The following is a 21855-nucleotide window of genomic DNA, read 5'->3' on the forward strand; positions in this document are numbered from 1 at the left end:
TACACATTGATCTAACTTGATCGTCGGAGTTTGCTTTTGGGGTATATGTAACGCCCGTGTTTCTGGGCTAAAAGCATTAATAAAGTTGTAATAGTCTAGGTCAACCTTTGTAACTCATTTTGAAGTAATAAAGATGAAATTATGTGAATTATATGCTTATTTGCCTAATTATTATGATTTAATTAATTAATAATGAAAATAAGCATTTAAAATAAATATTATAAAAAGCCGATATCTTTTAAGAAAGTTGTAGTGGCCGAAACAAGGATTCCGGAGATATAAAGAACGCCGAAATCCGAGTTATAACGAAAAAGTTATGACCTGTCGAAGTTTCGCGACGAAACCGGCACGACACCGGGAAGCGTAAAAAGTGAATATTGCGATAAAGTGCTTTTTAGCCTTAACAATCTAAACGAAAGTCATAGTATTCGTTAAACCGAGAATTTTGATAAAAAGAACGTCCAAATTTGACTTCGTATGAGAAAGTTATGATTTTTCTAAGTTTTAGCTTAGCAGTAGACAGCTAAATACTCGAATTTAAGATCGAACGATATTTAGCCGACACAACCTAAACGAGAATCGAAGGTCTCGTCAATAGTAGTACAACGGTAAAAAGACTGACAAAAACGGACGTCGGATGAAGAAGTTATGAGTTTTTAACGGATTTTCCTATCACAGTCTGTTAAAAATAACAATATTAAAATTAAAGTCAAAATTAGCCGACAAAGTCTAAACGAAAGTTGTAGAGCGTAATTTTAGCTACGCGTGCATATAAAGAACATCAAAAACGGATCTCGTATGCGAAAGTTATGGATTTTAGAAGTTCGGGGCTCAAAATTTGAAAAATTTCGCATGAACAGTAACCAGCCACGTCACCTCGCACGAAGCTGCTGCGTCACCGAGTCGTGGCCGAATCTGAGACCGATGCATGCCTTCTTCATGTCAGCTTCTGATAGGCCGAAGCCGAGGTCCAATAGAAGAGCGACACGCCTCGCATCGGTGGCCCTTCCTAGCCTCGTAGCCGCCTCCGTGTCTCGCCTCGCTGCTGCCACGCGCCTCGTCCCTTCGCTGCCACATCCTCCCTTCGTGACCAAGTCTCGCAGCTGCTACGTGGAGCATTCTCAGCCACGAAGCCCTCGGCCTCACACCCTATAAATAGGGGGACTGCGAGATCTCCCGACTACTTTTAGAAATTTGACATTTTTCACCCCTAAACTTATATTTTGACTATTTTGACTTCCCCCAAAGCCCCGATATCATTTTTAAAGCCCAGAATACGTCTCAAAGTGCCCGGAAACCCGGAAAATTTTATCTTTTTGGTTTTGAAGCTCCAACTTTCGCAGAGCCCGCGGGCTGCGAGATCTCCCGACTACTTTTAGAAATTTGACATTTTTCACCCCTAAACTTATATTTTGACTATTTTGACTTCCCCCAAAGCCCCGATATCATTTTTAAAGCCCGGAATACGTATCGAAGTGCTCGAAAAGCCGGAAAATTTTATCTTTTCGGTTTTGAAGCTCCAACTATCGCAGAGCCCGGTTTCTCAATAAAACTCCCGGTTTTATCAGAAACGATCAATTTAAGGAACGAATTGCTGTCTGATTATCATCAAATCAAGTGAGTGTATAGTCACTTTCATCTTACACATAGATATGAAGTATTTTCTATAAAATACGTGTTATGTGTAATTATATTGATTGTTTATTTGAGATGATTGTTGACTACAATGTTTTATACAAGTTATAAACTGTATATGCATTTTATCTACAAATATGTTGGGTAAAGCATGGGTAGACGAAAATAGTTGATGTGTGTTAAAATGATGAGAGGCCTTGATGTTGTTGTTGTTCTAGTCATCTAGCGGAGTATGGATGACGACCACAGACTCTTCTAGACAGTCCAGTGGACCGCTGATAGGCTCGCAACCTGTAGGTGTTGTGAACGATGTATTCACCGATGTACTCCATCCCCCTCATGGTTGCCTTTATGACATTTATTGTTGAGGAACCCCTTAGCAGTAGTGTCCATCCTGATGATAAAATCCTTATACTAGGTCCTTTGTATAGGTGTTTAGGGACGTAAAGTGAGGATAACAGGAATGGGTAATCAGGGTTATTGTTGGTTAATGAAATTAATAAATTTATTGTTGATCGATGAAATTAATAAATTTATTATTATTTGTGGGTTGAAAACCCTATATGCTCACCAGGCTCCCAAGCCTGACCCACTCAGCTTTCTGTTTTACAGGTAGTGGACTCAGAGCATAATTATGATGATGATGAGGGACTTTTGGATTATAGGCCATTAGTTGTAAATGACTGTTGTAAGGCTTATAATATACTGTTTATACTTATGTATTGTATCGAACATGAAATCCCGAGTCTTTTAATGAAATACATTTCTAAGGAAATGCTTTTGATAAATCTTTATCGTATTATTGTTTTGGGATAAATTTCGCAATTCTTTTATTAAAAGGTTACTCTGATTTTGAAATAAAGTATAAACAAAACCGGTCTTTTCTGACCGTGAAATTGGGGATGTCATAGTATAGTCTCTGGGGCGGTTGTAACGATTTTGTTCTTTAATGGCAGTTAGGAATCAAGTTGGGAACTCGCAAACGACACCTACTCTAAATCTACAATCCAAATCCACTACAAAGACCCGATAACCCGATTCCATATCACATCAGTAGGTCTTTAGTCTGATGAATACTTACACTTACCATAAAGAACCTAATATTACCAAAATGGGTAACAAGTTTTTATCCATATTTAAATGACTTTTTTTCGTACACGTTTGATCAATAAATTTGTTTGATCTATTATGTTCATAATATGATAATATTAACTTATTTTTAATAAGTGAAAGAAGTTTTCTACTCAAACGTATAAAAAATAGTTTATGAACAAAAACTAAAAATTGTTACTAGGGGCGGTTCTACTATGGTGCCCTAGTGATACCAACAACGCATAGTTTTACTAGATGTAGTGCAAAAGTTTTCGAATATTTTTTTCGTACCACCGTGACACTATTAAAATTCCCGTGAAACTCTTACTATGAAATCTTAGGTTCATCTCCCACTTTTACTAAAAAAAAAGGTCAAACAAAATATATATATATATTCAAATTATAACATTATAACATTTTGTAATTGTTGTTGTAGATGTAGCATAATATAAAATAATACGACCATTTCAAAGCGACGTTCTCGGTAGTGAGAGAGAGGCCTGCGCCCGGGTGAGGGAGGGTGTCTGGCTCAGTTTTCTCTCTCTTCCTGACGCACACAGAGACGTCTCAACCCAATCGATGGCGAAGCAACCGATGGTAGCAGTAGTAGCCGGCATTGTCACCGCCAACGGTGGTCTACTACCATACCTCCTTCTCCTTATGCTCCTTCTGATCCTCATCATCATTCTCATCGCCTGTAGACCGTGGCGTTTTTTCGCTCGCAATTACCGTTCCCGTACCATCAAGGCTACCACCTCGTCCGATGTATTGTTTCTTTCTCCATTTCTTGTCTTTTTGATTGTTTGGTGCTTGATCGATTAGCATTCTTATATGCGCAGATTTATTGATTTCACACATCGTATATCCCTATCATTTTTCGTTATTTCTTCTTAGGGTTTTTGTTCGTCTTTGCTTTTCCTTGTATATTATTATAAAAATGCGATGTAGTTTTTGCTAAACTATAGGCGGTGATAATTGTTGGTCCTTCAGTATTTACAATCGCGTATGATCGAATAACTGAACGATGGAAAGCTGGTTTTTAATAAAATTTAGTCCTGATTAAGTAAGCGCATTTTTAGATTTATGAACCATGTTTAGGAAAAGAGACTGTGTCTGTTGACTCAGTTATATTTCAACGCAAGCACATTCAAATCTTCACCCAAACTAGTTGGCTTGACCCTGTCATGAACAAGACTAATACACATGGTAAACGTTGCAAACTTAAATTCTAGGAAAACATTCAGACCTAATAAAAAGAAAAAAAAAAGGAACTTTCGTAAAAGGATGATTATTAAGAGTTAAGACCAAGTACCAGCACCTGTATAATCTGCACCTTGATATTAAGTGTGACTTTTTCATTTTGAAAGTATGATACTCATTTAATATACGCTTAGGAGTATGCACCATCTGAAAAAGGAATGTATTTGGTGTAGTTATTGGCTAGTAACATTGATCATTATCTTGTATAGGTTCAAGATGTAGAAAGACCCCTTATTTCTCAAGATTCAGATGAAGTTGATAGCAACATCGACGAGCATCATAGGAATTCTCCTTCAGAAGGTCCATATCATCAAACTGATGGGCATCTCAGTTCACACCAAAACCATGGGCATAAACATAGGCTTCCACCCAGACCTCCCCAGGTCAAGGTGTCACATGGTATGTAATGTTTTTTATAGACTATATAGTTTTGCTGACTAAAGTTTTCCTTCCAACAGTAAAAACTAAAAAAGAAGTTGCTTTATACTTATACTTAAACTTATTCCAGGTGATAGTCTTATTTTGGATATTTCTGATCCATCTGAGAGTGTTGTGGTGGGTCAAACACTGAAGCGTCCATTGGTTATTAAGGAATCTGCTGGAGATGAAGATTATGGTGCAAAGGAAGATATAAGCAACAAATCGAGAATCAAATCAGATAATGATAGTTCCAGGCGGACTGCAGATCAAAGTAATTTCTCCTTCCCTTGCATATAGATTACATAATATAGATAGATAGATTATTGCAAGTCAATTGTTATGAGTTATGAGATTTTGGCAAGACGTGTCATCATATATACATGTGTTAGAAGTGCAGGAAGCATCCTGACATTGGAGGTTATTTCTGGTCCTTCACGTGGTGCACGTTACTCTGTACAATCAACAAACAAATCTAAGCTCCCATTGACTCTTGGAAGAGTATCTCCAAGTGATGTATTGGTGACAGATTCAGAAGTGTCAGGAAAGCATGCAAAGATAAATTGGAACCTGAATGTAAGATGGTAATTATCTTATCTTAATTGGGGATTGTGTTGGTTGAATGACAAATTGTATGTTGCATATGGATATATTTCAGAAGTTGAAATGGGAGGTGGTTGACATGGGTAGCTTGAATGGAACTCTGTTGAATTCCAAGGCAGTTCACCACCCTGAAACTGGAAGTAGACATTGGGGTGATCCGGTTGAGCTGAATAGTGGAGACATAATAACTCTTGGCACAACTTCAAAGATATCTGTGAGTCGTTCAGTTGTAGTAGTATTAGTGTTTTGTTTTATATAAATAATAATAATAATAATATTTTCTCGTTTGGAGTTGAGATTTTTGATTTTGGTTGCAGGTTGAAATTGCATCTGGTGGGTTAAATAGGAAGATCCCATTTGGAGTTGGGGTAGTCTCAGATCCTATGTCTGTGCGCAGAGGTGGGAAGAAACTTCCGATGGAAGATGTATGTTATTATCAGTGGCCCCTACCTGGGGCTCATCAGGTATTATTGTAATTTCTAACATTTCTTATTGGAATGGAAGGGCCACTCATATACATAATACAAATATACAATTTAATCATCTCTCTTTTTTTGCAGTTTGGACTGTTTGGTATTTGTGATGGACATGGCGGAGCAGCTGCTGCCACATCTGCCAGCAAGTCAGTATATTCCCTCCCTCTCTCTCTCTCTCTCAAATATACACACAGACATTCAAATATTTATAGGGTTCACCTTTGGTGCCATGCCATGCCATCATCCAAAAAGGAATTCAATCCTTTTGGCTGCTGCATGTTATGTGCCTAAGTCAAACTTTTGACAGGTTATTGCATTTTCATCATTCAACCATTTACAGTTACACTTTAGCTTTAATCACCGTTTTGATGTCTCAATCAGATTCAGGTGTGAAAAAACATGTAATGTAAACTTTGGAAGCATGTGCTGCATGACTTGTTTTTTTTTTTTTTTAAATTTCCATCAAAAGTCCTTTTGGGCTTCCTTCTCATTTTCAATTATCCTACTAGCTTGGGATTTTTTTTACCCACCCCCTGGTTCCAAAGTTTTCAAATAACCCAATCAATGTATCCAGGTGTTTCTTTTTAACTTAATGCAGAAAGAGCAACTTAATAGAGAGAAGGGAGACTTCCCCATTAGATCACATCCCCTCATTTATTTTTCCCGAGGTTTCCATCATTTTCTCAGATAATTTCTACATATCATTTATCCAAACAGCACTTGATGAAAAAAAAAAAAAAAAACAAAACATGGTCTTTTATTGCCTTAAGACATTCTTGTTTACTTTCTAGGGTATAGTTTTTCATTCCCACCACGTTTGCAGTCATTAAAAATTTAAAATTAACAATCTTAATAGACTACCCTACCCTTCTTTGCAGTCATTAAATTATTATCATATCTCACAATGTATTATAAGCTGTTTATAAAGTATTAGTGCATGTCGATTTTTGATATGCCATTTTTCTTATCCATATCATTTGTTCCTATTACACCATCACACTTTCAAAATTTATTTTTTTCTTATGGAGGCATTGTATTTCGAAAAACATACTCAATTGTAGCATTGTACTTCCATTGTATTTGAAAAATGTACCCATCATAGTAATAGGCTAATAGCTGGTTAACATTTCAATAGGAAAAAGTGAAATATAATAAAGAAATCAATGAAAGTATAAGTAGGTTGCTATTAAATTGTTTTTATTTAACACTTGAATAAATTGTGCAGAATAATGCCTGAGATGGTTACTAGAATCTTATCAGATACATTGAGAAGAGAGAATGTTTTGTCACGTTGTGATGCTTCAGATGTCCTTAAAGAAGCGTTCTCTGAAACAGAAGCACAAATGGACCACTTATATGAGGTGAGGTTTTTGTTTTTCTCACCCCTATCCCCTTTTAGTTTTTAAATTAATCAATTAGCAACCAACTATCAGAGTTTGTTCTACCATATTTGAATTAATGAATGATCCAAACTAAGATGATGTAATTTACATTTTGCTTTAGTGGATTTTTGGTCCCTATGATATCGACACTGTCCTTGTAAAATAACCATATGATGATTGAAATGAAATAATTGTAAGCATTTAATGTACTAAACTACTAATCTAACTGTTTTCAGGGTTGTACTGCAACAGTGCTTCTAATTTGGGGTGATGGTCATGACAATTACTTTGCTCAATGTGCAAATGTTGGTGATTCAGCCTGTATTGCAAGGTATGTTTGTTAATTGTTATACATACATACATAGATATTTTTCTTATTTAAACATTAAAGTTAAGCCTTTGTTTGTTATTTTAATGTATAAACTTTTGTTGTTGAAATTTATTCAGTGTTAAAGGGCAACAAGTTAAGATGTCGGAAGACCATCGAGTAGCCAGTTATAATGAAAGAATGCGAATTCAAGCAACCGGAGAACCTCTCAAAGATGGGGAAACAAGATTATGTGGTTGGTAATTCATTTCAGACTTGAGAGTTTGATAACAAAATCAAAATCTTTTTCACTCCATTCATATTTCTAATATAATTTCAGGTTTAAACCTTGCACGAATGCTGGGAGACAAGTTTCTGAAGCAGCAGGATGCTCGATTCAGTTGTGAACCTTACATCAGTCAAGTCGTTTACATGAATTCAGAAACCCAGGATTTTGCCATAATCGCTAGGTAAAACTCTTTTTAAACTTATTTTTTACTATATATTATCTGCAAAATTCTCATCCCCCCTCCCCTCCCCTCCCCACACATTTCATGTTAGTTTCTCTTTTCTAAGTGTTTGTTGCTATTTGCATATTCATACACACGTGGTTGTGGCTTAATTGCAAGAAACAACAATGTACTTTGATTCATTTGTGTTTTACATCATTTTTCACTGCTATGGGTGGGTAGAGGTAGATGTTTCAGATTACAATGTCATGTAAAGAAAAGGTGTATACAGCAGAACAAGACTACTGCATTCGGGAACGCTGGGGCAAAAATTGCAATCCTTTTTTGTGTTCATTTATTTTCAGTTGTGTTGTTATGTTAATTTTGTTTGGATTGGATTGGATGCAGTGACGGGTTTTGGGATGTTGTCAACTCTAAGAAGGCCATCCAACTTGTCCATCAGGTAGGTTTACATTACATTAACTCTAGCCTTAAGTTAAGTTAAAATCATCTCAAGTGTTGTAACCTGAATCTTGTTTGTTTGTTTGTGCACTGCCAAGACGAGGGAGAAAAATGTAGTTGAGGTATATTCATCAGCAGAAAAGATAGCAAAAGTTTTGTTGAGTGAAGCAAGAGCACAACGTACAAAGGACAACACATCAATAATTTTCTTAGATTTCGACACAAACCAAACCATTACGACCAATGATGATGTATAGGATAATACAACTTTACGCCTTGCCTTGTCTCGTCTTGTCTTATTTATTTTTATTATTATATGTAAAATATAGTCAAGTCACTCCCCAGAACCAGAACCACAAGGTGCTGCTTATGTTCATAAATAGGGAAAGCTGCACCTGCCCGCCTGCCTGTCATCCCTGCATTTTGGGGTAGTTGGAATCACTAGTGCTGTTTGGATGGGGTCGAATTGAATGAATGTTAATTAGTTTCTTATAATCAAATCAGACATCCAGAGTAAAAGCTTATAAATAGTTTTCTGCAAAAGGGTTAATTCTTTTAGAAACACACACACACAGATATATATATATATATATATATATATATATATATATATATATATATATATATGTGTGTGTGTGTGTGTGTGTCGCTTGCTTGCATAACTCTTGCCTAATCCATATTCTTGGACCTTTAATTATTTGTCTAAGTATACCTCAACGACCACAATCTGTATTTTTGATGTGATGTCATATGATTGTTGAGACTTCAACTTTTGAAACACATCTAATATTACGTTAATGGTGCTTTACTTATATATAATGTTTTATTTTCGTCCCTTTAAAATTTAATATATTAAATTTATATCCCACTAGTATAATATTCTATTTTTATCCCTTTTAACATTTAATATATTAAATTTACATCCCACTAGTACACTGGTTACTTGCAAGAACAATTAAAACCAGATAGAATTGATATTACATTACTTATATTTTAAAACCATCAGATAGAATTAATATTACATTACTTATACATTATTTGCTGTTCTTCCATTTGATTTTCTTAAAAGTTAATTCATTTTAATGTCTTTTTGAAAATAATTGTATAATTTCATTTTTCTATTTTTTTAATAAGTGTATTATTTTGTTTTAATGATGAAATAAAAAATAAAATGAAAAAACTTTTTAAATAAGCGTATTACTTTGTTTTGTTAGTTTTATTTTTGAACATATATATCTTGTGTAATTTTGAATAAAAATAATCTATCTCATCTATAAATAATTTACATGTATGATCCTTCATTTAAGATATATTGTTTTTTTTTATTCTAATCCTTTTTCTGTTTTTAACATAAATAATGTTACGTATATGTCTATATTTTTACATTTATCTTTTATTTTGATCTTAATCTTTATATATAGAAAATCATAATTAACCAATAAATCAATCTTTTTTTCAACTTTTAGAGCTTATTTTTTATATAAAAAAAAAACTAAAAATACAGAAATTTATAACTTTTTAACCTTTTTCCAATGATATCAAATTTAAAAAAAAATTCCGTCAAATTCACAATGTGGATCTTTGAAAATTCACAATGTGAATCTAAATTCACACGGTGAATCCGAAAAATATATTTAACATTCACAATGTTATGTTATGAATTTAGATATTTTTAGTTTTCTTTTCCAATAAAAAATAAGTTTCAAAACTTGAAAAAAAATTTAGTTCTTTAGAGAACCAATAATTATGATTCTTTATTGAACTTTTTCATATATATATATATATATATATATATATATATATATATATATATATATATATATATATATATATATATATATTAAAATAACAATTTTTTTTTAAAAAAATGCGATTTTAAAAAATAATACAATCTTAATATTATATATATATATATATATATATATATATATATATATATATATATATATATATATATATATATATATATATATATATATAAATATAAACTAAAAGGAGAAAAAAGTAAAATATAACACTATTTAATTCACTTGAATTGACAAACTGGTAAAGTGGATTCAAGTAAAAGGGAAATAAATGAAAATACGGGACAATAAAGTTTCAATTGGTAAAGTGGCTTCAAGTAAAAGGGAAATAAATGAAAATACAAGTTTCAATTGGTAAAGTGGATTCAAGTAAAAGGAAAATAAATGAAAATACGGGACAATAAAGTTTCAATTGGTAAAATGGATCTAAATATGAAGACCATGTCATTTCAAAAATAGGGTCATCATCAAAAATTCGGGTGCCAATAAAATTCCCCGTCTTAATGGCAACTTGGTAAGAGTAATACTCTTAATGCCTAAGGGCATATATTTGATTGAAAATAATAACATCTTTATATACTATGTTTTTGTTTTAATATAACCAGTGGTAGTGTTGAATATATGATTTCTTTAGAGTTTCAATGGATGTAAGAAGAAACCCATCGTAACATTGCATGAGGATACTAGGATCACGTGACGGGAATACTATATATACAATAGATGTGTTTGACAAAACTAACTAGTAAAGGGTACCGGTTAGCCGTTAGCAGGTAGTGTTTTGGTAAATACCATGTGAAGTAGCGTTTGGATTTGAAACGTTTTATTTAAACTAAATGCTAGAAGTTTGTAGTGCCAAACAAGCATTTCTGTTCAAAACGAAAAGTTTTATCAAACGCTAGAATCTTCCAAATGCTTTTAAAATTTTATGCCGAACACACTCAATATAGAGGAAATGACATAAATGGAAGACCATATTTTTATTTTCCTTTAATGTTGTAAAGAATGGTAGAACTTAAAATCGGCTAAAAGTATTTTTTTCTTTGTTAGAGCTTTTCTATACAACCATCATTAATTAAGGTATGTTTTGATGTTTCGAATTTAAAAAACATGCATTTTTATGTAGTGCCAAGTGGTTATTACAAGTTTGAGGTTAGGAATCGGGTTATCGCATAACAGTTAACCTTCAACACATGACTTGGTCCTGTAGGATGTGGTATTTGAGTGATATTTTGTTTTATTTATTATGTTGCAACTATAGCATATCTAAACAAGGACCCACGTACTTAAAGGTCCTGCTTACAACATCAATCCAATAGTGACATGTTGACAAACACTAACTACTTAATTCCATTTACACCCAAGAGTAGGATCTAGGTAGGCCAACAAGAAATAAAAAGCTAGAAAAGGTGTCAAATGCAGTGTCCGTAAAGATATCAAGCATATTAATAATTAGATATGTTGCCCATGCTCCGCATGGGATGTGTGTTTCTGATTTGAATGTCGTTTTTGTTAAAAAATGCTAGTGGAATAATTTGACATTTAATTTTCACAGATAGAGACGGATAGATAAAATGCAGGAAAAAACAAAAAAAAAAATTAAATATGAGGACCTATATAGAAAAAATATACTAAAAAAAGAAAATGACAGACTGCAAAATGACAGAATGCAGAAAGTTCCTAACCGTTTTTTTGTGTTTTTATAAAAAAATGTAAAAGTTTTGATTGTAAGGACCAAAAGTGTCAAAATGGATAAAGAAATTAGCAAATTTTTTAAAAAAGGGACCAAAGTTGTTAATTCCTTAAAGTTTTGTGGCCAAACTTTGAATATTAAATGTTCATAAAAAATATAAAAATCTTAATTGCAAGGAACAAAAATATCAAAATAGGTAAAGAATGAGGGGTAAAGTTGATAAAAAAAACATACAAGTTTACTATTCCTTGACTTTTAACTTTTATATATATATATATATATATATATATATATATATATATATATATATATATATATATATATATATATATATATATATATATATATATATATATATATATATATATATAGGTTTAGGTTTATTTGAGACCATTCTAATTTTGTGAGACCGTAAGATCAAATCTAAAAATAATTTTAAAATGCAAAATAAATGAAAAAATCCAAAAATTCATTTTTTAAATATTATTTTCGGAACTTGAATTAACTAAAAAAAATAAAAATAAAATTAAAAAGAATAAAAAAAAATCTCGTATTTTTTTTTTGAAAAATACGTGAAATATTCTAAATAGAATATTACACTGACATATTCTAAAAAATAATTTTAAAATGCAAAATAAATGGAAAAATCTAAAAATTCTTTTTTTAAATATTATTTTCGGAACTTGAATTAACTAAAAAAAAAAATTCTATTTTTTTTGAAAAATACGTGAAATATTCTATATAGAATATTATACTGTACATATTCTAAAAATAATTTAAAAATGCAAAATAAATGGAAAAATCAAAAAATTCTTTTTTTAAATATTATTTTTGGAACTTGAATTAACTAAAAAAAAAAAAATAAATAAAAAAATACGTCTCACGGTCTCACAAAATTAGGCCGTCTCACATGAACCTAACCCTATATATATATATATATATATATATATATATATATATATATATATATATATATATATATATATATATATATATATATATATATATATATATATAGAGAGAGAGAGAGAGAGAGAGAGAGAGAGAGAGAGTCAAGATCAAATAAGAAGGAAATTTTTGGTAGGAATGTAAGAAGTTTTTTTTCTACATATTTTTTTCGCGAACAAACAAAATGAATCATTAGATGATTCATTTCTAAGATGATTCACAAGAAAAAAATTCTAAAAAAAACATCTCGATGATTCATTTATACAATGATTTTGTTGTTATTCACTAAAATTATCAAAAAAATGATTTTGTTCTTAATTTACTTAAAAATAAATCATAAAGATGTTTTTTTGACAATTTTTGTTATGAATCATCTTACAAATGAATCATCTAGTGATTCATTTATTTTGTTCGTCAAAAAAATATGTAGAAAAAAAACTTCTTACCTTCCTATCAAAAAAATTTCTTACCGGATATATATATATATATATATATATATATATATATATATATATATATATATATATATATATATATATATATATATATAAGGGTCGAAGTCTTGTAAAGAGTCGAATTGTGTTTAGTCAATTTCGTATGTAACATATTTGCTAAGTCACTTTCATACGAAGCTTAATAGTTTTAGACTTAGTATTATTTGTACTCTCTGTTTCCCTATAAATAGGATCTGAGCTTAGATTTAGAGATACGAATTTTCCAATTTCGTAATCTGTTTTGTAATCGAGCTTATTGAGAGTAATATAAACTTCAAAGTCTTATTTACTTTCTGAGTTCATTACATTGATTATTCTTGTTCTTAATCGATTTCTCGAATACAATTCTTCTACAATTGGTATCAGAGCAGGAATCAAACTGCATTGATCCGATTTTCATTCTAAATCATCTGATTTTGAGTCATTTTTTTTGTCTCAAAAGTTTCAGCGCTTTTGGTTCTGAAAATCACGTCTGATCTACATATTTGATTAGATTCTACATTCAAATTGTATAATCGAGTGATCGATTATAAGTTTCTGATCAATTTGTTTGATCAAATTTCAAATTCATCAAGTTTTTTGTGATTTCTGAAATTTTCTCATGTGTTCATCAATGGCGAACTTCAACATGAACACAATGACTTCATATTCCCATCTTCTTGGATCATCAACCAAAATTCCAATGCTGATTCCAGAATACTATGATCAGTGGGCTGATCGTATGAAAGACTACTTGAATGGTCTGGATGTAGAGTTGTGGAATTGCATCAATGGAACAGTTCAACCTCCATTGAATGTTCATAACATAGGTTCATCTGGAACTACTTCTGCTGTTGGAGAGCAACAAACAAGAATGAAGAACAACGAAAAGTGATGCATGAGAGAGTTGAGAGGTGCTTTGCCACCTGTTGTTTACAACTACATTCGTGGTTGTAAAACTGCTAAGAAGATTTGGAATACTCTTAAGGAAAAGTATCAAGGAGGTGAGAAGACTAAGATCAATTCTGTTAAGTAGTGTTTGATTGAATTGAAGGAGTTCAGACAAAAAGAAACTGAAACAATTGAAGTTTACTACGATCGTCTGAATGAGTTGATCTACAGATGCAATCGCTCTGGAATTACAAGGTCCTTAATGGAGTATAATCTTACTTTTGTTATAGGACTTAGGAAGGAATGTGTGACAACCTGAAACTTTTATCCTATGCAATCGATCTGTATATCAATATTAAACTCGAATCTATCATCTTTTAACAAAATTGTGGGTCCATATGAGTGCTCTAGACTTAGTATAACCTAGATGTGAGTCTTAAGAAGATTAGAAAGTGTGTAGCATCACAAAATCGAGCCAATCACACCAAAGAAGGTGTGTACGACCAACCAGCCGCACACCCAGCCGCACACACACCCCCAACCACACACCCAACCCTATATATAGGAGAGGACCCCCCATTTACTAGTTGGACTTGGTTTTAGCACCTGAATACCTTAAAAATCGACATTTTGGGGACAAATGAGGAGTGTACGGCCGCACACTCCTGTGTACGGCCACAAACACCCTCTGTATGGCCGCACACTCCTGTGTGCACCCGCACACACAGTTTGGCCGCACACTCACCTTTATGGCCATACACCCACTCTAATGCTCATACTTGGCCTTAAACTTGCTGTAACAGCCCGGAATTTCAGGTATTGTTATAATTATGTTTTTGGGGTGTTTTAAGAGGGGACTCGGCGAGTTGGAGCCAGACTCGCCGAGTAGGACCGCAGACTTGGTCGCGGGTTCGCGACTGGACTCGACGAGTCCAGATATGGACTCGGCGAGTCTGTGCTGTTCAGCGGAAACCCTAGCCGTTTGGTTTTGGGACGTATAAAATGACTTATAGGCCGTCATTGTCCGTTTTTGCCTACTGAGAAGAACCCTAAATCGGTTGTGTGCATCTAGAGCAAGATTGAAGGCCATTGGTGACCTTGAAGAAGTTGTTGTGCAAGGAAGAGAAGGGTTTTGGCTAAAGGAACAGCAAGGGAGTCACGTTCCGAATATTGGGGACACAGAGAGTGCATTATTCAGGTAATAATTCGGTTCATTTTCTGCTATGTTGATGTGTGCATGGATTTAGGGTTTATGGAACCCTTTTGTGGCTAGATTGGATGTTACCCTTGTTCCCCAAGCGATTGTAGCCCTGTATTAGGACCTTTAGAGGTCCAGAATGTCCCATGCTTGTATATTTCGGGAATCAATAGAGGTTTTGGATTGGAATCCTTATGCCTTAAGTTAAAATGTAAATTATAAGTCTTGGGGTGTAGCATGAGCACCTAAATGAAGGCCTTAAGTGATGGACCAGCTTAGGAGGACCAGACCTATGAATGGTCGGGACAATACTGATCTCAGGAAGCAGTTTGATCAACTGCATGGCATGGACTCGCCGAGTCCAATGAACAGACTCGGCGAGTAGCTTGGAGATTAACTGGGACTCGTCGAGCTGTTCTTCAGACTCGGCGAGTGGAGTCGGGGTGGCCCCGCGATTCTTCCACGAGGAACTCGTCGAGTCAAGAGAGATACTCGACGAGTAGAAAGGGAACATCAGGAAGTTATGAGGACGTCTAGACTCGCCGAGTCGCCATAGCACTCGCCGAGTCCGGTCAAGTTGACCGTTGACCAGGGTTGACCTACATGTGATTTCTTAGGGTCAGTTGTCTTGCAAGATAAAAGTGTTAACAAGGGATATATGATATTATAGGGAGTCTGTAGCTCGGCGGATCGAGTACGAGTGATTTCAGGGGTTGCTAGCTTTCGATATTTACGAGGTGAGTCTTCTCACTATACTGTACCCGGAAGGGTTTGACTGTGTGACCGGAAGGTCGGATATGATATGTGTTATACGTGCTATAAATGGTAAGATAATTGCTATGCGTGCTATGTATGTTATTATGGGCCGGAAGGCAATATGTTATGTGATCGGAAGTCGAATATGATATATGATATATGTGCTATATGTGGTAAGTTAAATGTATTATGTGCTGTGTATGTGTATGGGCCGGAAGGCAATACGTTACGGGCCGGAAGGCGAATATGTTATGGACCGGAAGGCGATTATGTTATGGGCTGGAAGGCGTTGTGCTGGGGACCGGAAGGTCAGGGCCTGGAAAGGCGTATATGTGTAAGTGGTATACTGGGGAACTCACTAAGCATTTATGCTTACAGTTGTTATGTATGTGTTTCAGGTACTAGTGAGGACCGTGGGAAGGCACCGGCGTGATGCGTACACACTGTTCGACATTTTGAGATCTTGGGGATTTTATGATTGTATTTGACATAAAACTTGGAATAATTATATTTAATTGAATAAAGTCACTTAATTTGAAATGAAAAATTTGTTTGAAAATTTGCGTTGTTACAATTGGTATCAGAGCCTTGGTTTGAGGGATTCGGGTGTAACTGAACTCAAACCGAGGATTTGAGGAAAATTTTTTTAAAAAAATAAAGACATAAACCTTTATAAATGATAATGTGGTAAACAAGAAAGAAGCAGTGTGTACGATCAGCCAGCGCCCGAACGGTAAAGATCCCCAGAATACCTTACAATGTTATGTTATGCAATGAATTATGAATTGTTATGCATGCTAGATGACTAGGTATTCATAATAGGACTAGAGTGGCCTGATTTGTGATGCCTTAGTCTAGGGAGTTGCCGATATGAGATATTTGATAGCGTGCAGGTAGATAGTGCATATCAAAAGTAGAGTACTCACTATTCGGGGTTTGGGGAGGAAGATTTGGGACGAATGCTGATACGGTGTGGTCGGTAGTATTGGGCCTGTACTACCGAAGACACCAGGTCGGTGAGAGACCCAAGTAAGAATCCCTGGATATCGGAGACTGAGTAGGGTTGCGTTATCAAGTGCAATTGTACTTGAGGGAGTCTCTGATAATTTCATGTTGTATTTTAGAGACATCATGGTTACCACACGCCACGGGGCGAGTTCGAGCAGTGTGAGCGACGAGGATATTCGTCAGATGATTCAGGAGGAGGTAGCTGCAGCGATCCGGGCTGAGATTCTGGAGATGTTTGGGTCTATTAAGACCACTCTGATGGAGACGTTCGAAGAGCGGTACGCCGCACTGACTGAAGCTGCCGTCGCTGCCGCTACCGCAGCCGTGGCCGCTGCCAGGCCACAAGGGGGCGACTCGTTGCTATTCCGGGAATTCAGCAACACGAAACCCCCTGAGTTCGATGGGACGCAGGACTCGATTGCTGCGATGAGGTGGATCGCCGATATTGAAGGGTGCTTCTACACTTGCTCATGCCCGGAGCACCTGAGGGTACGGTTCGCTTTGAACCAGCTCCATCTGGGAGCGAAGGATTGGTGGAAGTTCGTGACGGTGAACTTCACGATGGCGGAGATTACAGCAGTGACATGGGAGAGGTTTACCACCATGTTTAGGGACGAGTACGTTCCCCCAGTGGAGAGGGAACGATTGATTCAGGAGTTCTTGACCCTTAAGCAGGGTACTGATTCGGTTGCGGTGGTCACGCGGAAATTTCATGAGAGGGCGATGTTCTGCCCCGAGCTGGTGTCTACAGAGCAGTCGCGGATGAGCCGGTACTTGGGTGTTTTGAGGAGGGATATCCGAGAGTTTGTGTCAAACTCCACCTATCGTACTTTTACTGAGCTTCAGGCGAATGCCAGGAAGCGAGAGATCGAGTTGGAGACCCAGGCCAGAGAGGAGGCCGAGTCTCGCCAGGTGGACCGGCGGCCGGCTCAATCTCAGCCGGCAACCAAGCGGACCAAGTCCGCCGATTTGAGGACGGGAGGTCCGAAGGGCCGCACTTGCGGAAAGTGCGGCAAGGGTCACGATGGGGCGTGTCGAGCTGGTGGTTGCTACAAGTGTGGCAAGGAGGGACACATTGCCAGGGATTGCCCTAAGGGGTTTATGGTTTGTTTTCATTGCAACCAGACAGGCCATCGGAAGGCCGAGTGCCCGCAGCTTCGTCAGGGGTCTACACCTACTACCAGGGCTACTGAGACTCGACCAGCGAAGGTCGAGGCCCCGAGGGCTCGCGGGAGAGCCTTTCAGCTGACTGCGGAGGAGGTCCGCGCTGCGCCCGATGTTGTGGCAGGTATGCTGTAATTCACGTATTTATTTAAAGTCGAAATGTTATGCTTATGTTAATATATGTGTAGGTACTTTTCTTGTGAACTCTATGCCTGCTCTAGTGTTATTTGACTCGGGTGCGAGTAGGTCCTTTGTATCTTTAGCTTTTAGTCAGCATATCAGCATTAGTCGTGAGCCGTTAAGTCGGTCTCTGAGCGTTTCTATAGCGGCCGAGAGGGTGGTTTGTGCCACGGAGGTTCTTCGGGGATGCGTACTAGAGATCTTCGGGGTTGAGTTTCCGATTGACCTAATTCCTATTGCGATGGGTGATGTCTGTGTCATCGTGGGCATGGACTGGTTGAGTCGATTCAGCGCTGTCATCGACTGTGAGCGTCAGCTGGTGACTATACGAGACCCTAGTGGGGGAGTTCTTACGGTGTACGGCGAGGGTACCCGTTCGGGATCAGCTTTTTGTTCGGCCGCTAGGGCGAGGCAATGTCTACAGCAGGGATGTAAGGGTTTTGTCGCGTATGTGATGGATACGCGGGAGGCTTCCGAGAGACCGAGGTCAGTGGATGAGGTTCCAGTGGTGCGTGAGTTTCCAAATGTATTTCCCGAGGAACTGCCGGGAGTACCTCCTGCGAGGCAAGTAGAGTTTGGTATCGACCTGATTCCGGGGGCCGCGCCTATTGCGAAGGTGCCTTATCGTCTAGCACCTCCAGAGATGCAGGAGTTGTCCTCGCAACTCCAGGAGTTGCTGGGGAAGGGGTTTATTCGGCCGAGCAGCTCGCCATGGGGAGCACCTATTTTGTTCGTTAAGAAGAAGGATGGTTCACACCGGATGTGCATTGATTACCGGGAGTTGAACAAAGTGACGGTCAAGAACCGTTATCCGTTACCGAGGATCGATGATTTATTCGATCAGTTGCAAGGGGCATCTTGGTTTTCCAAGATCGATCTGAGGTCAGGGTACCATAAGGTAAGAGTGCGGGATGAGGACGTCCAGAAGACAGCATTTAGGATGCGATATGGGCATTATGAGTTTGTGGTGATGCCTTTCGGGCTCACCAATGCCCCGACGGTGTTCATGGACCTCATGAACAGGGTATGCATGCCGATGTTGGATCGGTCAGTGATTGTATTTATCGACGACATCCTAGTGTATTCGCGATCTAGAGAGCAGCATGAGGGACATTTGCGGGAGGTCCTCGAGATACTGAGGTCGGAGAAGCTATATGCAAAGTTCTCCAAATGTGACTTCTGGTTGCGGGAGGTCCAATTTCTTGGACATGTTGTTAATCAGGTAGGGATATTGGTCGATTCGGCCAAGGTTGAGGCAGTGATGAGTTGGGAGGTACCGAAGTCACCTTCTGAGATGAGGAGTTTCCTTGGGTTGGCGGGGTACTATCGGAGGTTTATTAGGGACTTCTCCAAGATCGCAGTGCCGCTCACCAGATTGACCCGGAAGGGTGTTGCATTCTCATGGGGACCCGAGCAACAGACTTCCTTTGAGACACTTCGCCAGAGACTGTGCGAAGCCCCGGTATTAGCTCTTTCGGAAGGGATGGAAGATTTTGTCGTATATTGCGACGCATCGATTTCGGGACTGGGTGCAGTGTTGATGCAGAGAGGTCATGTGATAGCTTATGCATCGAGGCAACTAAAGCCTCATGAGGCGAGATATCCTACGCACGATTTAGAGTTGGGGGCAGTAGTATTCGCTCTCAAGATTTGGCGTCACTACCTGTATGGGGTTCGATGTACGATATACACGGACCATAAGAGTTTGAAGTATTTGATGGATCAGCCCAACCTAAATATGCGTCAGAGGAGGTGGTTGGATGTGGTCAAGGATTATGATTGTGAAATCCTGTACCACCCGGGCAAGGCTAATGTGGTAGCCGATGCATTGAGCCGCAGGGCGGAGAGCACTCCATTGCGAGATGTATATCTGAGACTGACGGTGATGACTCCGGTATTGGATACTATTCGTGGGGCACAGGCCAAGGCTGTGAGATTCGAGATGCAGAAGAAAGAGCGAGTCGTTGGGTTAATTTCAGAGTTCATTAAGGATGGACGAGGACTCCTGACATTTCAGGGCCGGATTTGGGTACCTTTCGTGGGCGGTACGCGTGCTACTTTGATGGAAGAGGCTCACAGATCGAAATTCTCGGTTCATCCCGGTGCTACGAAGATGTATTTGGACTTGAGGAAGGAATACTGGTGGCCTTGTATGAAGAGAGACGTCGCCTGGTTCGTTGAGAGGTGCTTGACCTGCCGTAGAGTTAAGGCCGAGCACCAGAGACCGCATGGCAAGCTACAGCCTTTGGAGATTCCTGAGTGGAAGTGGGAACAGATTACTATGGATTTCATCACCAAATTGCCGAGAACTGCCAGGGGAGTCGATACAATTTGGGTGATTGTGGATAGGTTGACAAAGAGTGCACATTTCCTTGCCATCAGCGAGAGTTCATCAGCGGAGAAGTTGGTGGAGATATACGTGAGGGAAGTAGTATCTCGGCATGGAGTGTCGATCTCGATTGTTTCAGACCGTGATGTACGCTTCACTTCCAGGTTCTGGAAGAAATTCCATGAGGAGCTGGGTACTAAACTGCATTTTAGTACCGCATACCATCCCCAGACAGACGGTCAGAGCGAGCGGACGATTCAGACATTGGAGGACATGCTTCGAGCGTGTGTGTTAGACTTCGGGGGTAGCTGGGATGCGTATTTACCCTTAGCAGAGTTTTCCTACAACAACAGCCATCATTCGAGCATTGGTATGCCACCTTTTGAGTTGTTGTATGGTAGGAGGTGTCGGACCCCCATTTGCTGGGGAGAGGTGGGACAGAGAGTGATGGGCAGTACAGAGATCATACTTCAGACGACAGAGCAGATTCAGCAGGTTAGGCAGAGGTTATTGACCGCCCAGAGCCGACAGAAGAGTTATGCGGACAGACGCCGGTCCGAGCTTGAATTTCAGGTTGGCGACTTCGTTCTCCTGAAGGTTTCTCCTTGGAAAGGAGTGATCCGGTTCAGGAAGAGGGGAAAGTTGGGGCCCCGGTTTATAGGTCCATTTCGTGTGATTGCAAGGATAGGCCGGGTAGCCTATCGGTTGGAGTTGCCAGCAGAGTTGGGACAGATCCACAATACTTTTCATGTATCGCAGTTGAGGAAGTGTATAGCCGATGAGTCGACAGTGGTTCCATTAGAGGATATTCAGGTGGATGCGAGCCTGAATTACGCTGAGAGACCAGTAGCCATCAGGGATCGTAAGATCAAGGTTCTGAGGAATAAGGAGGTACCTCTGGTGTTGGTGCAGTGGCAACACCGGAAAGGATCGGAGATGACTTGGGAGCCGGAGCGTGAGATGCGGGAGCAACATCCGGAGTTATTTGCAGAGTGAGACTTCGAGGGCGAAGTCTAGTCCTAGTGGGGGAGAGTTGTAATAGCCCGGAATTTCAGGTATTGTTATAATTATGTTTTTGGGGTGTTTTAAGAGGGGACTCGGCGAGTTGGAGACAGACTCGCCGAGTAGGACCGCAGACTTGGTCGCGGGTTCGCGACTGGACTCGACGAGTCCAGATATGGACTCGGCGAGTCTGCGCTGTTCAGCGGAAACCCTAGCCGTTTGGTTTTGGGACGTATAAAATGACTTATAGGCCGTCATTGTCCGTTTTTGCCTACTGAGAAGAGCCCTAAATCGGTTGTGTGCATCTAGAGCAAGATTGAAGGCCATT

General features: G+C 38.1%; 1 protein-coding gene across 2 annotated transcripts; it reads left to right on the forward strand.

Annotated features, from left to right (window-relative positions):
• The first annotated feature begins 3189 nt into the window (after nt 1–3189).
• Nucleotides 3190–8626, forward strand: KAPP (kinase associated protein phosphatase). Of its 2 annotated transcripts, XM_078975517.1 has the most exons (13): nt 3192–3492; nt 4197–4386; nt 4496–4678; nt 4805–4980; nt 5063–5221; nt 5325–5471; nt 5568–5629; nt 6709–6844; nt 7102–7196; nt 7313–7428; nt 7513–7642; nt 8030–8084; nt 8182–8626. In XM_078975517.1, exons 1-13 carry the CDS (start codon nt 3307–3309, stop codon nt 8338–8340), a joined length of 1794 nt encoding a protein of 597 aa, XP_078831643.1. In that variant the 5' UTR covers nt 3192–3306; the 3' UTR covers nt 8341–8626. The 2 variants fall into 2 exon arrangements, with proteins under 2 accessions (XP_078831644.1, XP_078831643.1); XM_078975518.1 differs by lacking the exons at nt 8030–8084; nt 8182–8626 and having other exon boundaries at nt 3190–3492; nt 7313–7432; nt 7513–7603.
• The last annotated feature ends 13229 nt before the right edge of the window (nt 8627–21855 follow it).

Source organism: Lactuca saligna, chromosome 9 (assembly GCF_052625555.1).
Source record: "Lactuca saligna cultivar CGN05327 chromosome 9, ASM5262555v1, whole genome shotgun sequence".
NCBI classification, from domain to species: Eukaryota; Viridiplantae; Streptophyta; class Magnoliopsida; order Asterales; family Asteraceae; genus Lactuca; species Lactuca saligna.